We start from the raw sequence: 20,544 nt of genomic DNA, 5'->3' as shown, positions 1-20,544 counted from the left end.
ATTGCTGTGCGTCATCTCTCTGCGCCGCGGTGCCTAGCGATGGCGTAATCGGCCACATCGGTGCTCGGCTGAGACCGGGGCGGCTGCAGAAACTGGGGATGTGCAGGGGCTGATCCTGGGGATGTGCAGGTACTGATCCATGGGGATGTGCAGGGGCTGATCCATGGGGATGTGCAGGGGCTGATCCATGGGGATGTGCAGGGGCTGATCCTGGGGATGTGCAGGGGCTGATCCTGGGGATGTGTAGGTACTGATCCATGGGGATGTGCAGGGGCTGATCCCTGGGGATTTGCAGTTGCTGATCCTGGCTGTGGGGGCATGAGTTGAGGTCTGTGAGCACCTTCCCTGTGGAGGTTCAGGATGTTCTTTGCTTCCTCACCCTTTGCTCTTGGGCTTCAGCTTTTTAATGCCTAATTCTTTGGGATAATGTTCTCCAGGCTTGAAGGGGTTTTCAGCCTAGCCCTCAGGCAAGGGAGAGGAGTCTGTGGCAGCCCAGGCTCATTGGAATGTGCACAGATAGTGTGCTCTGAGTGTTTGGGAATTGGAATGGAAGTGCTGTAGGACATGGTCAAGGACACGTGTGGAATTCAGCAAGTCACTGTGGGAATGGAACAGTGCATCCTTTAGAAGTATCATGCAGCAAGATACTTTTTCTTGAAGGCATTTCAAAATTCAAATCCTGGATTCAGTTTTGGGCCCCTCATGACAAGAAAGGTGTGGAGGGGCTGGAGCATGTCCAGGGAAGGGAATGGAGCTGGGGAAGGGTCTGGAGCACCAGGAGGGGCTGAGGGAGCTGGGAAAGGGGCTGAGCCTGGAGAAAAGGAGGCTCAGGGGGGACCTTGTGGCTCTGCACAGCTCCTGACAGGAGGGGACAGCCGGGGGGGTCAGGCTGTGCTCTCAGGAACAGGGACAGGAGGAGAGGAAAAGGCTTCCAGTTGCATCAGGGAAGGTTCAGGTTTCATATTGGGAAAAATCTTTTACTGAAAGGGTTGTCCAGGCCTGGCATAGCTGCCCAGGATAGGGGTACAGTCCCCATCCCTGGATGGATTTTAAAGCCATGTGGATGTAGCATTTGGGGACATGGGTCAGTAGTGGCCTTGGGGAATGGTTGGACTCAATGACCTTGCAGGGTTTTTTCGATCAAACAGTTCTAAAGCATCTTTGTGTGAGACTTGTTCTCCTGTACCCATTGCAGTGTATGTACCCTCTTTCACTTAGTGCATTGTGTGTTTTGTAGGTTGGAACTATAGCAGCTCACTTAAACCTGGAGCCATGGGTAGAACTTACTTTGTGGAGGAAGGGATTGGGCAGTACCTGACAGAGCTCAGCACAAAGGTGAAGCCATATGTCACTGGCCTGTTGATAGGGCAGGTAAGGGTGGGATTGTCCTTCCATTCATTCCTGTGAGCTGGGGAAACCCCTGTTCAGCAGTCTCAAGGTGTGTTTGCTTCTGTTGATGTTCTGGCAAGTGCTCCCCCCAACGGGACTATGTCATCAGGGCTGTGCGAACTCCTCCCAAGGAGCAGCAGCAGGAGGAGAGCCTGGGCCCTCCCAAACTGGCATCCCTGGATGAGGAGTGGATCACCACACATGCCAGTCAGGTGAGACCTCACCCTGGGGATGGCAAAGGGTGGGAGGAACTGGAGGGAAATAAGATGGACACAAAGGATCTCGCCACTTGTGTCATGTCAAAGTGACAGAGCCTTCCTAACCATGCTGGGCACAGGTGTTTTAAACCAGAAATACCCTTAATGTTTTCAGGTTTTTTGGTGAAAGAACACTTGTTATTACTGAAAGGAAAACACTTGCAGGATGTGTTCACTTACAGGGTCCTGTAAGTGAAAACCAGTGTCCCTTAGTTCACTTCTGCTATTGGTGCAGACTTGTCTCACCGGTGGTTTTTGATATCTCAAGTTACATGGTTTCTAGATTGCCAATCCTGTTAATAAATGTTCATTTTTATTTTCAAGGTGTCCAGAATGCTCCCTGGAGGGTTGCTGGTCCTTGGTGTGTTTATGATTGCAACTCCAGAGCTGGCTAAAGATGGTCAAAATGCTCTGCGCAAGGTAAGCACAGTTCCTGCTGGGAGCACAGCAGCATCCTTGGCTCTGTGTGTGAGTAATTGCCTCTCATTGGCCTGACTAAAATACAGCAGTTTTGTTGCTTTATGTCACAAATGTTGTGCTTTGATGTGTGGGTTTGAGACTGGAACCTCAGAGATCCCTGTCCTGTGGGACACTATTTGTTGACCTCCTGATTGTTACTGCAATAGCAAATCTGAATTTCTATTTACTGGGTTTGTCTGTATTTAGTGGATGTGGACATTCTGGCTTAGGGAAAACATCCTCAAGGTTTATATTAAGCTAAATCTTTGTTGCTTATAAAGCCACATAAAGGTACTAGTGTTGTTAGCATGTTAGCTTTCTTTGTCTGAATAAAATCACTCAGTTTGGAGATGTTTACAGTAGTGAAAGACCTATTCTGATTCCTTTAAGAGAAACATCTTGTCTAGAACGTGTGCACTTGACTGAAGGGTGTGGGATTAAATTTAAAATACTCAAAACTACCTGGTAGACTTAAAATGCATTTTTGTTACAGTATTGGGGTATCTACTGCCATATTTGGTTTCTGTGCTGAAAATGTATGTTCATTTTGTCATTTTTCTAACATAATCATGGTCAGTGATTTAAGCATGAGCAGGTTTGGAAGCCTGAGATCTAAGAGTCAATTTTGGCAGTTCAGTGTAATTGCATCTAAGTTATGTAATGAAACTGGTAGCTGGCTAAAAAAGGTGAGCTGTGTCCAGGTAACCAGTAATAGCTGAATTAAAAATTGGGGGGGGGATTTGTGTTTTATAATTAGTAGCTCTTTTGCACAGCCTTTCTGACCCAGCTGATAGGCACAAAACTGTAATATGTATCTGTAAGGACAAAAGCATACAGGTTGGCCATGTGAATGTATACTGCTTGCTTTGGTTTATAAGGGAGCTAAATTAAAATTTAACAAGCCTCTTTCACTTTGGTAAAAAGTGCCTCTGAATCCCTGTTGGATTTTCTTTTTATGTGACATTTTGGTGACGTGTAAGCTGTGTTTTCTGCTCATACATAATTTTGATATTGCTTTGACTTAAAATTCTAGCACAAGACTATTTTCCAGGAGTTATAGTGAATATTTTTTCAATTTATTTTTGGTCTTTAGCTAATCTTCTCAGTGGAAAAGTCCTTGAGTAAAAGAAGGCTCTGGAAACCTGCTGAGGAGGAGGTCTCAGACAGAGCAGCACTTCAAATCTGTTCTGCTACAAAAAAGTATCCTTTATGAGCAAGGTTTATCGACTGAGGCTACTCTCCCAACCTCTTTTATCCAGTTACTGCTGAATAAATAAAAATTAGGGAGGAGGAGGCTGTTTAAGTTCCGCTAGACATGTATAAGTTGATATAATGAAGTTTTCTGGTTAGCTGTGGTTAAGACTATTGACCCTTTTATCCTTGCAAAATTTCCATCATTTTTTATGAGGTCTGTCTGTGTGACAACATCAAATGACACCTTTCCCAGTCAGTCTTGACTTGCATAAACTGAAAAAAAAAATCCTAAATTACTGTTTGGCTTTTTGAATTGCTGTTACCAGTGGTGCTTGCATTGGAATTGGGGCAGCAGCAATCCTGTGGGATCAATGCTAGAGCTGCAGCAGAATGCAGGAGCTGTTGGTAATGACATAATACAAGGAGAGAAAGCAAGGATTTTTCTCTGAGGGGAGAGAGAGATGAGGACAAATTAAAAATTGATGCCTTGGTGCTTTTCCTGTCAATACATATTGATCTTAATTTGTTTGTAGAGATGGCATCGCTGTGGTAGTTGGAGATTACGGGAAAATGTTTTCCCACTTTTTTACACTTTTCCCACTTTTTTACACTGATGAAAGGTGAGAACTTGCTGCAGAGCATAAATTAGGTCAACAAGGAAGTTTAGTAGAGGGCTAAGTTAATTGTGGATTGTTCTTATTTGCTCCCTTGCTTTCCACTGGGTCTTTTTCTTTAAGTAGCACAGAGTAGTTTGCCGAACCTACGATGTGCAGGACCCCAAGGTAAGCTCATCCAGCTTTTAATGCATGGCAAGGAATGCTAAACCCCCAAAAAGCCTCAATATAGTGCTTTGGGTAGATGCTTTATGGCTTTTCCTTTGTGCTCTCAGAGTTCAGCTAAACCAGCAGACTGGAAGTACCAGAATGCTCTGACTGCCTCCTGGGTGGCTTTGGGCTGCACAGTAAATGTGAACATCCACATTCCACTTCTTGCTACTTCCCCCAACCATGACCTGGAGAAGAACACCAAGGTAACTCACTGCCTGCCCTGGTTCCTACACACCAGTAACCACACTCATTTCTGTGCTGAAAATTAAATAAGAAAGAGTTAAACAGTGCAGGAGAGGAGTAGGACTAATCAGTGGAGAATGATTAGCAATTATTCATCTTTTAAATGTAACTCTTCTGCTGTGCTCAGTGAGAAATTTCCTTTGTTCAAAATTATGTAATAATGGTCATGAGTATCCCAGGTAACTTCTCTGGTGTCTCACCTGGTGAAAGGTTACACCCAATTTGTGCTGGACTATGGGATGGTTTTGCCATGAGTTGTCTTTCAATGGGCTGCAACCCTCTCTGCAACCCCCAAATCCCTGGGGCGACACTTCAGTATTTTGCAATGCTTGTTTCTTAATTTGTTCTGAATGTGGTCCATTTAAGGTTTACCTTTGGCAAAACACAGGTTTTTCATTTTAAAACTCTCTCAGAGTAAGTATTTAAACATACACTTCTATAAGTTTCAGCATGGAGCTGTCCAACCCTTCAGTGAAATTCATTAATTCTTTCCTCTTTCTTATGGTTATTTTGTGTTTTCACTTCTTTTAAAGAATGGGTTAAACCGATGGTCAAAGCAGATAGAAGACAGTGTTTTTCTGATCAATGGCCAAGTTAAAGATGAGGATACAGAACTGCTGGAAGGGCAGGTGAGTACCAAACAAGGAGGAATTGAGCTCTAATAGATGTATGGTTGGAACCTCTGTGTGACAGAGCATTGAATGAGACATCTCCTGTGCAGTGTTTGTTGGTCTGATTGGCTGTTCCAGGCAACCAACACACAGAGCTGTCATTCCTGCAGCCTGCCTCTCCCTCCTGGGCAGTGTGAATGCAGTAATTATGTGTGAAATGACTGAAATGTTTCTATTACAGAGTGAGGTGTGAATGTGGGTGATGACATTTCAAAGACCTACTTTCAGTCACCTTGATGATTGATTCATTCATCTCTCCTTTTAGTTTTCTAGTTCTATTCTCTTGGTTGGTTTCTAAGTGCTATTTTTCCCTCTCAAAGGCTATAAACTAGGGAACACTCTATACCATTGTGAGGAGACTGCCTCAGGCACTTTTTTTTCCTGTTTCATGACACAAAGAATTTTTTTCCCCTCAGAAAAAGTTCAGAGGAAATACTCAGCCCAGCACTCAGATTTCTGATGTCAAGGTTCTGACACAGCTGGTAAGTTTTCAGTGGTTTGCAAAATATAAGCTTGCCTTTAAATTATAAAATAGAGCAAAAAATAAAATAACAAGATTCTGAATTATTGTCTAGAAATCTTGCTCACTTATTCCTAAGACTTTTTTCCCTCCTGGATATTGAATATGAAACTGATTGTCCACAGATCTGCATATTTTGTGCCTTTAGAAATTCTTGTGGTGAGATAACCATGTTGTCCATGAATTGCATAGGATAACTGAAAGATTGGAAAACAGGTTCTGGAAAAGAAATCCTGTGATTAATTCCTTTGGTAGTAGGATACCTGTAGGTACCTGTGTACATTGATTTCAGGTGACTTTGTATCTGAATTCAGAGTCATCCCCACACTTCAAAGCACAGCTTGCCCTGGCTAGCTTGGACATTCACTTGGATGCTTTTGTCAGAAGCTCAGCTGCCAGCTCTGGATTAAGGCGTAGATCCCGTGAGCTGAATCATCATCTGGAGCTGCTGGATCTATGTCAGGAGCTTCCTCCCTACCTGAGTTGTGAAGAACTGTGAATTTGGTGCCCCAGTCTAGGTCCTGAAGTGCAAATGTGTCCAGGCCTTGTTTCATAGCCTTTTGTGTTTTGTCAGGAGGTTCCTGGATTCTCAAAATTATGTTCAGCAAAGCTAGAAGTGTTTCCAATGCCATTTAAAGTCTCCATGAGTATCTCAGCTTCTTTTGTTGTTACTGTCTATTACATTGAGGTGAATTGCTGCAGGGAGAGGAAAACTTTTTCTGGCAGAAGTGGTTTGTGCAGTTGGTGAGGAAGTTGTGCATCCCAGTGTTTCCAGGTGTTGTCCTGGAGTGCTTCATGCTCACACTCATTGTTGTGGTAATTAGGGAGAGCATTTCTAGGCAACAGTTTGATGCAGCTCTCAGTGTGACCATGTGTATAATTTGTTACTGACTGATGGGATGACTCCCAGCACACCCTGGGTTACGCTGATTATAGCAAACATGAAAACGTCATTGTTTTACAAAAGCCTGTAAAAGACTTAACAGTTGCAATGCTGTCATTTGCCACAAGCCTGGAAAGTTTTAAAATCTCCTAGACACAAGTGTTTGAAACACCTGGAGAGATAAACACATTTGCCATAATAGAAAAGAGAGGAAGAACCAAACGAATAACTAAAAATAAAATTGTGAGGGAAACAGCTTGTGTGTGAGCACCTGCTGTTGGTTTGGTGGTTCTGGTTTTAGTGACACTGCTGCAAGGGCCTGGGATAAAGGTGTATGTGTTTGTCCCTCAGTGCCAGGGTGCCAGCCCCAGGTCCACGGCGACGGTGCAGGTGTGCAGTGGCTCCATCAACCTGCGGGGGGCTGTGAAATGCAGAGCCTACATCCACAGCAACAAGCCCAAGGTTAAAGAGGCCATTCAGGTACTGAGCAGGGTCTTGGTCCATCAGAAACATTCTCCTGGAACACCTGGGACTTGGCATACTGGTTTTCCTTTGCCAGAACTGGGGTCAAAGTTATTTTAGAAACCATCCGTGTGGGGTTAGTTAGTTTTTCTCTTCTAGAGGAATATGTGTGATGTGTGTAAGGCTGGGCTCTGGGGAGGCTTTGCACAAATTGTCCAAGGGATTAGGCTTTGAAGAATTCTCTTTAAAATGGTTGCAGACTGTAATATTAAATATTGTAGAGGTAAAATTCAGATTTACTTGTTCAGTAATTTATTTTTTTCCCTCACTGAGTCATTGCCTTGTGATTATTTTTGTTTGGCTTTACTGATAAATATCTAGAAGTTGTCCGTTCTTATCCTAGCAATCCTAAAAATTTCCTCAGCTTTTCATTTTTGTTTTGTGGTTTTCCTTCTTGATACCAATTCTTTTGATGTTAGCTTTTCTCTATTATTAAATTATTATTTAGTAGTTTGAAAATTTTCTGGGAAATTTTTACTAGTTTTTATTTTCTGGGAAAATAAAATATTTACTAGTTTTTTTACTAAAATACTACTAAAATATTTTACTAGTAAAATATTTACTAGTTTTTCTTTTCTGGGAAAAAAACCTATTATTTCATCATGGGTTTAACATATGGGGTTTCTTTGTTTATTTCTTCCTGGTTAAAAGCTTTGCAAATAGTTTTGATTTTGCAAATGGTTTTGCTATTCCTGATGATTTCACTGTGTCCTTGCAGGCTTTGAAAAGAGACATAATAAACACATTGAGTGATCGGTGTGAAATATTGTTTGAAGATCTGATTTTAAATGAAGGACCTCAGAAAAAAAGTAAGAAATTAAAAAAAAAAAAAACAAACAAGAAACCCCAAAGCCACTAACTTGTATTTGCAGTGAATTTTGGTGGTTGTAGAAAATTGTGTTATAGTGAAGTTCCAGTATGGTTCGAGCAGAATAAAAAGGAGAAGGTACAGTTGCTGCTTGTCAGCCTTGACTTTTTCTTAAATCTGGAAATTTTTTTTGTCAGGTTTGTGTCCTTTGCCATCGCAGTTCCTGTGACCACAATAAGGAATCCCAGCTTCTTCCTCACTCATCAGATATTTTGTGATTTTCAAACTTCTGTAGTTGAAACTCTTGTCTCTGAAGTTCCAACTGTACCTTGCACACTTTAAGTTTTTATTTATAATTTTTTTTAAATACATGTATGGTCTTCCTATTAATATTGATGTGTGTTAAAACTTGATAGAGACCAGATTCTCTGAGCTTATGCTGGGACTCTTTAAACTCCTTGAAGTCAGTGCAGTGGTGTCGTAACCTTAAACCAAAAAGGAGTTAATTGACAAATCAATGGGAATGTCTTGGGCAGAGGGAGCCTTTTCCATTGCAGGTAGTTCTGAGTCCCTTCTCTAGGTGGCAGCCGAGCTTTGTGGCTCTGTGTGACACCTCTGCAGTCCTGAGTGCTGCTGAAATCCTGCTCCTCGGGGAGCTCTTACCTGCAGCCTCTCCCTGAGCCCTCCTGCAAGTCATTCTGAACAGGAGAAAAGCTCTGCTTTCTGTTTTATGATCTGTTTGGAGCTGCCCTGGGTATTTCTGGAGAGACTAATAATGTAAGGACATAAATCCATAGAATAGCAGCCCACTAAGCCAGGCATGTCTGAAAGCAGGGTTTTACACAGAGACCTTGAGCTCTTTTGCAATGACTTTATCTTGTGCTCAGAGATTATGGAGGGATCTTATCATAACTGTCAAGGCGTTTATTGGGATGGTATTTCTCCCTCTTTCCTTTTAGGTTTTGGGAGGGAATATCATGTCCTGCCTCAGAGACTGTTTGTCCCAGTTGCTGGATCCAGTGTGATGCTCAGTGATTATAAGTTTGGTGATGAGGCTGCTGGAGAAATCCAGGAACGTTTTGTGGAGATGTTGGATCAGCCTGTGCAAGCTGAAGATATGCACATAGCTGAGGACATTAGCACAGGTAAATATCTGAGAGCTAGGGCAGGCTGGCTCAGGGGCCAGGAAAATGCTGATTAATGGCACAGGCCAGTTTTAGCCAGATATGGATAAAGTCAACTTACTTCACATGCAACTCTAAGCAATTATAACAATTCATTGCAGCTTAAATATATTGTGGAAAATGGTCCAATTTCTCACAGTTTATGTTTCTCTCTGAACAGACTTCTCTTTCCCCTCTCAAATATTTTGGTTTTCCAGTGCAGCCATGACTGCAGCCCATGAGCTGCTGTAGAAACACGAAGAGATGGTTTACCAAGGTTTGTATGTGCCATTGTGCCCATGAATTAGAGGGGATCCTTTATTGATAAATAAACTCTTAAAAAACATCCTGCAAAGCTTTATTTTTTTTACATGAATATGTATGTTTACACTGTCAGTAGTTCATCTTTTTAGTGCTAAGTAGTTTTGAGACAAGTTAGAATAAGTTGAGTGATTTAGTAAAATCTACTGTTTTTTCACTACAGAATTAAAAACACTTTAAAATTTCTTCTGGCAAAACATTCATGTAGTCTGATGTGTCTTTCAGGAAGTTTTCATGCTAAACCTGGTGTTTTAAAAAAAGCCAAATACCTTTCTTTACTCAGAGTGTTTTAATTTATGTACCAAATGCAGTGCCTAAACCTGAAGATTTGTGGGTTCAACCGAAATGAAAACAAAATTGAGAGCACTTTTCATTTTATACTGAATGTCTTACAAGTTTGTGGTCTGATTATGAGACTGCTATATTCCCTTTAATACAGATATTTTGACTTAATCTAGTTACTGGATTCCTCTTTCTGAACATTTCTGGTCTATATAATTTCCTTTTGGGCTTTCTCCCTTGCAATGTTGATTTCAATGTGGATTTCAAACGTGACATTGAAATGTACCTAAGAACATTTTCTGTGGTCTTACGGAAGGCATTTTGCTCCCCTTTCCCCCCCCCCCCCCCCCCCCCCCCCCCGCAACATGCATATGAGCTGCAGGTTCCAGTTTTGTAATTTAAAAAATAAAAAATCCAACACTAATTCTCACATTAAAACTATGAACACTTTTTGATGTTGGTATTTAGGGACAAAAACTGGGCAATGTAACCATGACTTGCTGTGCAAGGTGAACTGTGAGTACTGATATTCACCTTGACTTGCATGTTAACTTGGAGGGGGTTTTGAGTTTCCTCATTTCAGAGTTAACCATAAATTCTTGTCTTTCTAAATGAATCAGCTCCCCCGGGCTTTACCTAGACCTGTTAGCTGTAACTGACTCATCCTTTTGAAGAGAAAGAGGTGTACAGGAACCTCAAGGAAAACAGGAAAGACAATAAAAATCTCTCTGGCATTATTAGAGTAACTTTAATACTCTTAAAACTAATTACTACTGAGCTTTAAGGAATCAGTGTAGCTTAGAGAAGCAAATGAGTATTGTTGTAGCAGTGGAGAGAGGTGTGGGAGGAGAGAGGTGATGATTCAGTTCAGCTTTATTGCTTATGTAAGGCTGTGTGAGCTGCAGGTACGAAGGAAACACCTTTCCACTCACAGCAGGGCATCCCAAAGATTAATGCCAACAATAAGTGTGAAGTGATGGCCACTAAAGGAGCTTGGGTGTTCTTGTAGTCTGCTGCTTGTAGAGTTAACTGAGGGGGATTTATATTCCTTTTCTTTGAAAGAAAAGCAAATTAAAAGTAGGTGTGTATTTTCTTTCAGAAAAGCCCCAAAGCCACAAATTGAAATAAATGCATTGAAGAGGAGAGGAAAAAACGTGCAAGGGGATTTTAGGAAAGCTTGGCCTTGTCCTGGTGACCACCATAAAGTTTGTCCATGGAATGGGCTCTGTTAATTGCAGTGATATTAATAATACTGACAGCACAGCACTGTTCATTCTGATAACTAAAGTTGAGGCATCGGTCACTTGTGGTTTATTAAAATCACAAGTTATTTATACACTTTTATCATACCAGGAAGGTAATTTTAGAAAGAGTCCTGTTAAATGCATACAAATGTTCTGCATTCTAAAAAAATCCCCCATTAATTATGGGATTTGATTTTTATTGTTGCTTTGGTATGAAATGTCTAAGTATTGCTGTGAACATGTTTTTGTGTTATAATGAGAGTTTGTGGTTTTTCTTGTGCAAAGGCTTTTGCAGTGCATCATTTTGGCTTGGGAAGCATGTGCTGTTTCTCTAAGCTTAGCTCTAACTTTGTTAATGATAGTCACTATTCAGTAATTGGTTTGTAGGGAACTTTGTCATCAGCCTTTCTGTTTGTGTCACAGTTCCTGTGGTCTGAGGCACCTTCCTCAAATTAACTGGAAATGCTGTTCATACTGAGGTTCTGGGGAAAGTTTGCTGATAAAAAGAATTCTCTAAAATTCAAGAACACGAGCAGGCTTTTGAAATAATTTGAGGTTTTGTTCCCTTTTTTAAAATATGCACTTTAGAAGAAGAGGATCTAATCAGTATAGGCAAAAGATTTATTTTGTAAGGAACTTCTAGTCAAAACATGAATTTTTGAGGTCAGTTTTATATGTTTACTGAACTTGGGGCTCTCCTGCTGTCTTCTGCAGTTTGTGTCTTGACTCCATGTACAGATCTCCAGTGGGGACACCACTGGGTCATGCTTTAAAATTGCTGTGTGGAAAATAGAAAGTAAACTCCAAGCTATTTATAAGTGAAAGCTTTAAATAGCCCTAACACTGTAATTTCAAGGTATTCAGTGCTCTAATACAGGCAACTGAAAGCTCTGCATTTCTGATTGGCTTTACTAAATCCCTGCTCCTCCTTGGTGCAGGGGGTGGGCTGGTAAATACCCTGAGTGGATAGACAGAAATAAGACTTCAGCAGTGGTAATCACTTCCCTATCTTGGTTAGGAAACTGAAGAATTAAAGATTCATCTAACTGGTACTAGAAGACATCTGCTATGAAAATTCTTTTGTGTGATTTTGCTGCTCTACATGCAAACCTTCCAGAATGTGATGGCATAAAGGCCTGTGGTAACTAAATAGCTCAAGGGTGGTTCTTTTTTTTTTCCCCTTTGTCTTCTTATTTTTTCCTAGGCAAGGAATGTGCAGCTGCCTTGATGTGCAGCTTCCAAAGGTCCCCTCAGCACAGGGAAGCACAAAGAAACCTCAAGTTAGAGGGCACAGACCATCCTACCTGCTCATCAAATATACAGCAGAAAGGAACCTGCTGGAGCTAGACTCCAGAGGTGGCCCAAAAATGCAGTCAGATTGTCCCAAAGTGGGATGTTTTACAGAATTCAAAACTCTGGACAGAAGTTCTCTTACTGTGCTAGTTAAAGATACTTACTGAAAACCTATATTTCAGCAATTAATAACTACTCTCGCTGAAGACTTCTGCTCATTTTAGGCAGCTGAGGGAGTGTTTTTCTTGGCACAAAGAAAATTATCTAGCCATGGCCTCATTGAGGACTAGTGGGATTCAGGAATATTTGACGATTTCTCTTCAAAAACACACTTTGCACTGAAATATTGTTATCTTGATTTCACATGGATGTGCTGCTTGCAGAGAGATCTCCAAGCAATGTCTTATATCTGTGTATCTCACTGTCCTGTTGAGTTTCATATCAAGCAGTGATTTCTCTGCTGCTGTACATCCTGTACCAATGCAGTGGGTTTAGGGATAAAACCCCTAAAGACAGGTTTTAAAAGCTAGTTTGGGTGTTTTTGAGTAACAAGTCTTGTGCAAGCTTGATTTAAGGATATTTTGAAGACAATTATCCACATGACTCAACAGAAACAACCTTTCTGATCGTCTAGATTATCCATTTCCACCATAGCTAATGACAGAGAAAGTACTTCGTTTGCATATGAATCACACAGAGGATGTGCCTTATTACTCAAGCATGTAATTTGTGATTTATTGCTGATGGTCAGCCCCTCTGTGGAAATGGAGATCTGTTTTTATTCAGATCAGTGTCCCATGGCCTTCCCTGATATCTGGTTGTGCTGGGGGTTCCCTTGTCTCCAGAACAGTCTGTTAGGCTCCTTCTCTTATCTGAGCCTGCTTGTCTCATTCTTCCCAGACACATCCAGCTCCCACTGCCATGACAAACACTGTCTTTCTGTTTGCTTGTGCAGAAGGTGCCTGTGGTTATAGATTCTGAATTGTAATCCAAATTCTTCGCAAGTCTTAGCAAACTCCTGAAAATGGGAATGCTTAAAAATGGTGGCCCACAACCATCCAGCAGCTTTGTCACTGGAGGGTGTATGGTGTATTCCATGCTGGCTCAGAGAAGTTGGGCTGAAGGACTGGAGATTAATCCCCTTCTTTCTCTCCTGCCCCTCTAGCAAGCTGGATATAGCCCAGGGATTAGGGAGATCTTTGCAAAGGAAATAGATATAGGTTTGAGTCCCATCTGCCTGGAAATAGACTCAAGCTCTCTCACATCCTGGCTGGGCAGACTAAGGATCTAGTAATTCTTCCAAAGAGGAATGAGTCCTCAATGCCTGCTGTGAAAGGGTATTTTTAGGGGATCTCCAGGAAGGAATTTCTGTGGCTGGAAAAAATGCATCCCTGGCTGTTGGGTAGGGAAGTGCTGCTGGGCGCATCCTCTCTGGTGTGGGATTTGCATGTACCCTGAGCTGGGGACTGATGGCTCTGAGAGGACCTTTGATCTTGGAAGGTGCTCAATGGTACATTTTGGTGGTTCCCTCTCACATATTCAGATTCTCCCCAGGCTATGCAAAGAGGGTTGGGAATGTTACTCTGGAAGAAGGGTGTGTAACATGAGTTTTGGAAGAGGAGCTTCTCCTGAAATGTATTTTGTCTCTTTAGTTTTACGCTTCCAGCCATACAGCATAGTTTAGCACTGTGCTATTGCTGTTGTACCACTTCTACTGCAATAAACTGTTTTTTTTCTACCATAAATACACTTTATAAAGTTGATGTGAAGTTCTTGGCCTTTTGTATTAATTCACTGTAAAACACAACTGTTAATTTTCCCCTTCTTCCCTTGATTTCCATGCAGTTGATATTTGCCCAGTGGCTGACAGCCCGAGTGACACAGAACAGGCACAGCTGACAAAAGCAACGTTGCTGTTGAAGCTCCAACAAAATATGGGTATGTTCCTTCCCAGATTTTTGCTATGGCACTCCAGAAGCTGCAGTGGCCCCTTTCAGAACTGTTAGCTCCCATAGCATCCTAATTGTCAGCTCAGGAATTCAGGGAACACCAGCCACAGAAATTTCCATTGCAACTTCTCCATGGTGCTGCTCTCAGAGATCTGTCTACATTTAGTACAGCTCTCTTTGCTGTGGGGCTGCTTGTATTGAAATAATTACACTTTAATCAACAAAGCAGTTACTTCTGGATTCTATTAATTATTAGAAATAGAATATAGTAACTGGAAGATTAAATAGGAGCAGTAAATATGTGTTTGCTTTGAATGTAAAAATGTTTTCCCTTACATCATCACTGGGGTATCTTGGGGTTTTCGGTGTGTCTCCTCAGCTGCATCAGTAATGAGCACGCTAATAAAAGTAGCTTTTGGGGTGGCTCTTTTTGGGATAGCTCTTTTTGTTTCTCCTTGTGCTCATTCCCCCTGGCCCACCCTCCCCTCCCTGCCTGCTGCTGCCTGTGCTGCCCTTCCCTCACTGCCTGTGTTCTCTCTGGATTTAGGGCTGGTTGTGGTACCCTTCCCTCACTGCCTGTGTTCTCTCTGGATTTAGGGCTGGTTGTGGTACCCTTCCCTCACTGCCTGTGTTCTCTCTGGATTTAGGGCTGGTTGTGGTACCCTTCCCTCACTGCCTGTGTTCTCTCTGGATTTAGGGCTGGTTCTGCTCTTCCCTCACTGCCTGTGTTCTCTCTGGATTTAGGGCTGGTTCTGCTCTTCCCTCACTGCCTGTGTTCTCTCTGGATTTAGGGCTGGTTCTGCTCTTCCCTCACTGCCTATGTTCTCTCTGGATTTAGGGCTGGTTCTGCTCTTCCCTCACTGCCTATGTTCTCTCTGGATTTAGGGCTGGTTCTGCTCTTCCCTCACTGCCTATGTTCTCTCTGGATTTAGGGTTGGTCGTGGCAGCCGCTGTTGCAGTCCTGGCGTCGATTTTCTCCTTCAACTACTTCAGTGATTGATCTCCAGTGATTAAACTCAAGCCACCACAGCTCCTGGGAAATGTTGGCCATTCAGAAGATGGAAATAGCTGGGGTTGATATATTAGTAATTAAGAATTGTTGTCTAAATCTCAGCAGGTAGATGTGCAATGTAAACTGTAATACTGTAAAGTGTAATTCAGTTACCTTGTTCCATCATACACTTCCTAAATTAAATAGAATTATGCACTTAGAGAATCAAGTAGAGGGTGAATCAGGTTTACAAGAAACTAACCCTGTCTCTCTGTGTAAATGAATGATAATATTTTCTGGAGTGGTCCTTTAAACAAATGCAGAACCTTTTCTTCCTCCTGGCTCCTTTAATGTAAACTGCTACTCCTGGTGTTTCTCAGGGTACTGGTAAAACTTGCATAATGACCTGGTATGATAATTCCTGCTTTAAGGGTTCCTTTGCTAAGAGAAATCTTATTTTATTACCATTAATTGGGGGAAAATTAGTTTTAGTAAAGCCAGCATTTCACCATAGGCATTGTTTTAGATAATACTGGCTAGCTAGCATAAAATGTATACAAATAGTTTCTAAAAGTTTCAAGGCTAGACCGAGGCAGCCTGTAAATAGCTTGTTTCAAGAGTGGAGAACTCAGAAATCAATGAAATGCATGGTACTGCTGAGCTGTGTGTATGCTGCTGCCTTTGCCTTAGTGCCTCCTGATGAGGATTTCTCTGTCCAGCTCTAATACAATCATTTCTATCTTGGAATTTGAACTATTTCAGCAACAGTTACACCTAGGCAGGCCTTGTGGGTTATCTTGTAGATACAGACAAGTTATCAAAATTACTGCTAATCAGGATTTTTAGATTATAAACAGAGAGCATTCCATGATGAGAGATTCTCCTGGGGATGTTGGCCAGTTACATGTTTACTCAACATGAGGAAGGTGGACAGGTGGAATGAACTCTAGTAAGGCCAATAAAGATAATTTGTATATGAAATATGATGTTTACTTGGACCTGAGCTACAACAGAAAAGAATTAACAGCATTTTAATACCAATGCAAATTTATTTTTTTGTTTGAAGGCAGTGGAACACAAAGAAAAAAAATAAACCCTTTGATTCTAAAGCATAATCAAGTATGTACTGGGATACCTTTAATAAAGGCAACTCTGAGAAAGGTGTGTTGACTACTGTTGCCTCACTTGTGTATTCTGTTTTTACATGTTTGGAAAAAAGAGCTGCTTTTCTGAAAGACAGTGTTGATCTTCTGTGCTCAGCATTGCTCAAGGGGGGCCTCCTGGAGGAGGGTGGTGAGTGTTGTAATGGAGGCACTGGGTTCAGCTGCTGTGGGTTCTAGAATTGCTTTTATTCTGTGCCAGTCAGTGGAATCAACAGGCAGGAATCAGGAGGTGGGATGACATCCAGGGGAGGCTGAGGGTTATCCAGAAAATGGGAGTAATTTTGTAATGTGATTCAGAATATGGTTGGTTTAAAAATTGCTCTACTACCATCTCTGTTAGAAGGAGGAACAGGGCTGTAATTAGAACGAAGGCACTGTCTTTTGTCTCTTTTTGTTAAGGAGAGCAGCGTGTGCTTTTGAAGGTAAAAGACAAAATGATTATTCTTTAGTTGCCTGTAACACAAAATGCAGCCACAGAAGTGAAGTACAGCATCTCTGACACCAGAGAAGATAATTGTCCTGAAACACTTTCTGTAGTTGTTCTTGTTTAGTACTTGTGGTGTCAAAAATAGAGCTTGTTGGGATGTATTATTCCAGGGTTCCCCTTGAAAAGAACTCTTCCTCTTTTTTCTTCCTCTCTTAACATTTGCTAAGCTTATTCAGTACTTAGTAAATGATCCTTTTCTTTGTGGTCATGGTGAAATTAATCCTTCAGTTTAGGACTAAACTCAGTAGCAGAGATCTCATTTTCCAGTTTGGGCTTGGAGGAAGGCAAAGAAAGAAGTTGCTCTGGTGGAGATTCCAGGTATAATATAAGAGACAGTTGAAGTACCATCTGTGCAATAATAAATTAATCAACCATGTCAAAGAAGAAATGAGTAATTTGACTTGTACCTACAGATTGAGCCTTCGAGTCATCCTGCCATGAGGAAATTGTGGATGTAGAAGAAAGCAGGTTCTCACTTGTCTAAGAATTACAGGACTAACCAAGAGGGGATTTTATTGTCCCATCCTTTCTTGTACCATTTTGTACTGTTGATAGTGTAAGATAATGAGGGTTTAAGATAAATTAAAATGTATGTGTAAGAGGAAAGGAAAACAACCTTTTAAAAATCTGTTTCCTGACTACTGCATAACTCTTACTCAGATTTCATTGTAGGTTTGTCCTTTTCCTACCTGTATAATACCCCAAAGCTTTCAGTCTGAGAAAAATCCTCTGTGACTGATACTGAGCTTTGTTAACTCATGTCCATGATTGCAGATGCATAATTTATTTTAGTATGTAAGAGTTCAGAGGAATAATTTGGACTTCCATATCTGAAAATCAGGCTCTTCTAAGTATAGTTCTAAAATTTATAGTACAAAATAATTTTACAGAATCATTATTTTCTGTGCCATGGGGTTTTAAAATGTGGTTTTAAAAGCCTCAGCGGTCTTGGTCACTTGGTCTTGGAGGTTTATAATTCCTCACATCTGAAGGCAGCATTTGGTGTGGTAAGTTGTGACAGGTTGTGATGGTTTGACCCCAGCTGGCAACTGAGGACCACACAGGGCTTGTTCACTTCCCTGGGGCAAGGGGCAGGAAGGTTGGAACAAAGATAAAACTCTTGGGTTGCAATAAGAACAGTTTAATAATTGAAATAAAGTACAATATAATAATAGTAGTAATAATAATAATGAAAATGGAGATAACAAAAGGAGAGAGGGGAGTACAATCCAGACAGATGAGTGATCCCAGTGCAGTGAGTGATCCCTCCCCACCCACCCAGTGATGCCCAGCCCCTCCCTCAGCAGCCTTCAGCGCCTCCTGGCCACTGCCCAGTTCCTACCCTGGGCCTGGCATGCCCTGGTGTGGGATATCCCAGGGGGATCAGCTCTGCTGGCCATGCTCCATCCCAGCTCCTGCTGCAGCTGGGACACTGCAGAGTCCTTGGCTCTGCTCAGCAGCAACTGAAGCATCAGTGTGTTATCAAAATGATCCTGTACTGAATCCACAACACAGCCCTGTCCAGGCTGCTGGGAGGAAAGTAACTGTCCCAGCTGACGGCAGGACACTGGCATTGACCAGAGGCTTTGCTCTCAGCCTGAGCAGCAGTGACACCACTGATAATTTCTTCTCCCCTCTGCTCCATCAGAATAATTGGGGACTTGGGGTCACTGTAACTTTGAGTCAAAATGAAGAGTAACCACAGCCCAGGGTAGCAGGCAGGCTGTTCCCATGTGCTTGTTGAAGCATTTACTGTTTGCTACTCAAAAACCTTTATACAGTAATAAATGTTTAAGTCAAATCTTGCTTTTTGCTTTTAAGGTTGGGTTTTTTTCCTGCAGAAACTGACAACTGCTGTGATTAGAGTATTATTTACAACTTCATTAGTCATGGGCTTCTGTTGAGGCTCGATGCCACATTTGTGTTTGCTCTTTGGTTTTTGTGTTTTAAATTACAGGTAGAAGCAAATCCTGCTTAAGCACGTTAAATCTGTCTCTTAAATTGGAGTGTCAACTTATACAGTAGCTGTAGGTGGAGCTTCTGTGGTGTTTTTGTTGGGGTTTTGTGCTTTCAGCCTTGTTCTCAGAAAAATGAAGCTTATGTGATGAGGCTGCTGATGTACACCCTCATAGCTTTTAAAACAAGCTGGATAAAGAGGGAAAGTTCTCACGGAAGTTAAGTTCCCACAGCTTACATGGAGATTTTTTTGGTGTGCAGAGGATAGAAATTTTTCATGTCTCTTCTTCAAAATATGTCATTAAATGCAAGAGAAATATTGTTCTGCTGTTCAGGTAACTGGTTACTTTTGTGATGGACAAAGATAATTTAGTATTCTCTACCTAAACTCCTGTAAGGTCATTGGATTTTCATGCTGTTGGGTGCATCTGAAAGTGGTAGATCTGCAAATATTCTGAAGAGACAAATGAAATGTTAGGATGAAAGTGGCTTTACCTGAGGGGTCAACTTCATGCTTCAGTAAGAGGAGAGAGGACTGCTCCAAGGGAAAAGCTTTATTTCCCCTGGAATTCAATCAGAAACACTTGGGACAATCTCTCATTCAGCAATTTACAGCATGGAAATCATGACATTTTAGGAACATGCTGTTGGGATTCTTGGTGTAATCAAGTAATGAATTGTTTTACAGGTTAGAGAAGTTGTAAGTGAGATGATAATGAACTTCATTTGCACTGCTTAGTGTGCATGATGTGAAGTTTCTGGAGCTCTTTTAAAATAGTCATCCATGGAAAAACAATTCAGTAGCATTTTAATAGAACAAAAGGAAAAAATAAACAAACAAAAGAGAAATAGTCTTTAAGATTTTGACAATCTCAAATATTATAAACTAATCTGTGCTGTTAAGATCTTTAGTAAGATAAAAGTACTTCCATCCCCAGTCAAATCCAGCCTTTAGCTTTGTCAGTCTGCAGAAGTCTCTGAAGTGTTTCTAATGTTTTTGTTGTTTTGTACCAGAGAATGTCTATAGTAAATTTATCCCATATCTTCCACTCAATCAGATTATTAAATTGTAGTTCTCAGCAGCTTCCCTTTAACAAAACTTAAAACTTTGATTATAGTAAATATCTTGTGAGTACTTACTAATATTTCACATGTTTCTAAGAGTAAGGTTATGTACTACCAATATATTCCACACTTCCAATGGCAGGTTTTGAGAGCTGATAAGCTTTATTCAGAGTTATTACATAAACATAACATACTTTTCCAGAAAATCACAGGCATTTTAGATGCTGCTGCTCAGCATAGGGAGCACTGATGAATTGAGATCAGCTGATGCTGTGTCTGTGTCAGCCGTTTGGGTGAAAAACTTACAGGAGCACCAAGCTAACTTCTCCCTTTGCATCAGTATTGAGTATTAAATGTGGAATGAAATAATGACCTAGATACTTGAGCCATTTGGGAGTGCAAGGACTGTGGCCTATTTGTCTGACCTTAAAATTGCTTGTTCCTGCCAAAGTTGGTAGAAGTGAATCAGGAGCCAGGACTGCTGTAACTCCAGAGCATGGAGATGGCTTTTTGTGTGCACAGAGGGATGGACCACTCCTGTCCCCACTGAGATGAACGACTTGTGCTTTGCGGAGAAAGGCATGGGCCCTCAATTTTTAGTTTGTTTTTCCTATATTTCTTAAATATCACTGCTGTTCTTCCTATTACTTGTGGCTGGCATAGAAGTATGTGCAGGACTGCCAGCTGTATGTGTTGTAAGTAGAATTCACATGCTAACAGTTAAACAGTTTTTATATCTTTATTTGTTACAAGTAAATCAGCAAAGACAGCCTTTTCTAAGTGGGATGGGCATTACTGACATTGATTTACAGCTGACTGAAGAGAAAGGGGAGGCAGTGAGGACTCTGGCTCTAATA

The 20,544-nt window shown here is 41.4% G+C and overlaps 1 protein-coding gene across 1 annotated transcript; it reads left to right on the top strand.

Moving 5' to 3' along the window:
• Window positions 1–31: 31 nt before the first annotated feature.
• On the top strand, window positions 32–16,173 carry ODR4 (odr-4 GPCR localization factor homolog). The gene is made up of 14 exons (XM_058808532.1): window positions 32–129; window positions 1,238–1,371; window positions 1,470–1,601; window positions 1,971–2,066; window positions 3,199–3,305; window positions 4,045–4,081; window positions 4,189–4,329; window positions 4,903–4,998; window positions 5,457–5,522; window positions 6,795–6,923; window positions 7,684–7,774; window positions 8,733–8,918; window positions 13,922–14,014; window positions 14,958–16,173. The coding sequence occupies exons 2-14, from the start codon at window positions 1,273–1,275 to the stop codon at window positions 15,023–15,025; spliced, it is 1,341 nt and encodes a 446-aa protein (XP_058664515.1). The 5' UTR covers window positions 32–129; window positions 1,238–1,272; the 3' UTR covers window positions 15,026–16,173.
• Window positions 16,174–20,544: the final 4,371 nt, after the last annotated feature.

The sequence above is a fragment of the Ammospiza caudacuta genome, chromosome 7, assembly GCF_027887145.1.
Source record: "Ammospiza caudacuta isolate bAmmCau1 chromosome 7, bAmmCau1.pri, whole genome shotgun sequence".
NCBI lineage: Eukaryota > Metazoa > Chordata > Aves > Passeriformes > Passerellidae > Ammospiza > Ammospiza caudacuta.
This window is presented reverse-complemented; position numbering and strand designations above follow the sequence as displayed.

Bases quoted from the DNA above. Each gene is read 5' to 3' on its own strand.
- ODR4 (XM_058808532.1), top strand. From the start codon at position 1,273: ATGGGTAGAACTTACTTTGTGGAGGAAGGGATTGGGCAGTACCTGACA. The intron at 5,523-6,794 runs GTAAGTTTTCAG...TTTGTCCCTCAG, and splicing joins TCAAGGTTCTGACACAGCTG to TGCCAGGGTGCCAGCCCCAG. The intron at 6,924-7,683 runs GTACTGAGCAGG...GTGTCCTTGCAG, and splicing joins AGGTTAAAGAGGCCATTCAG to GCTTTGAAAAGAGACATAAT.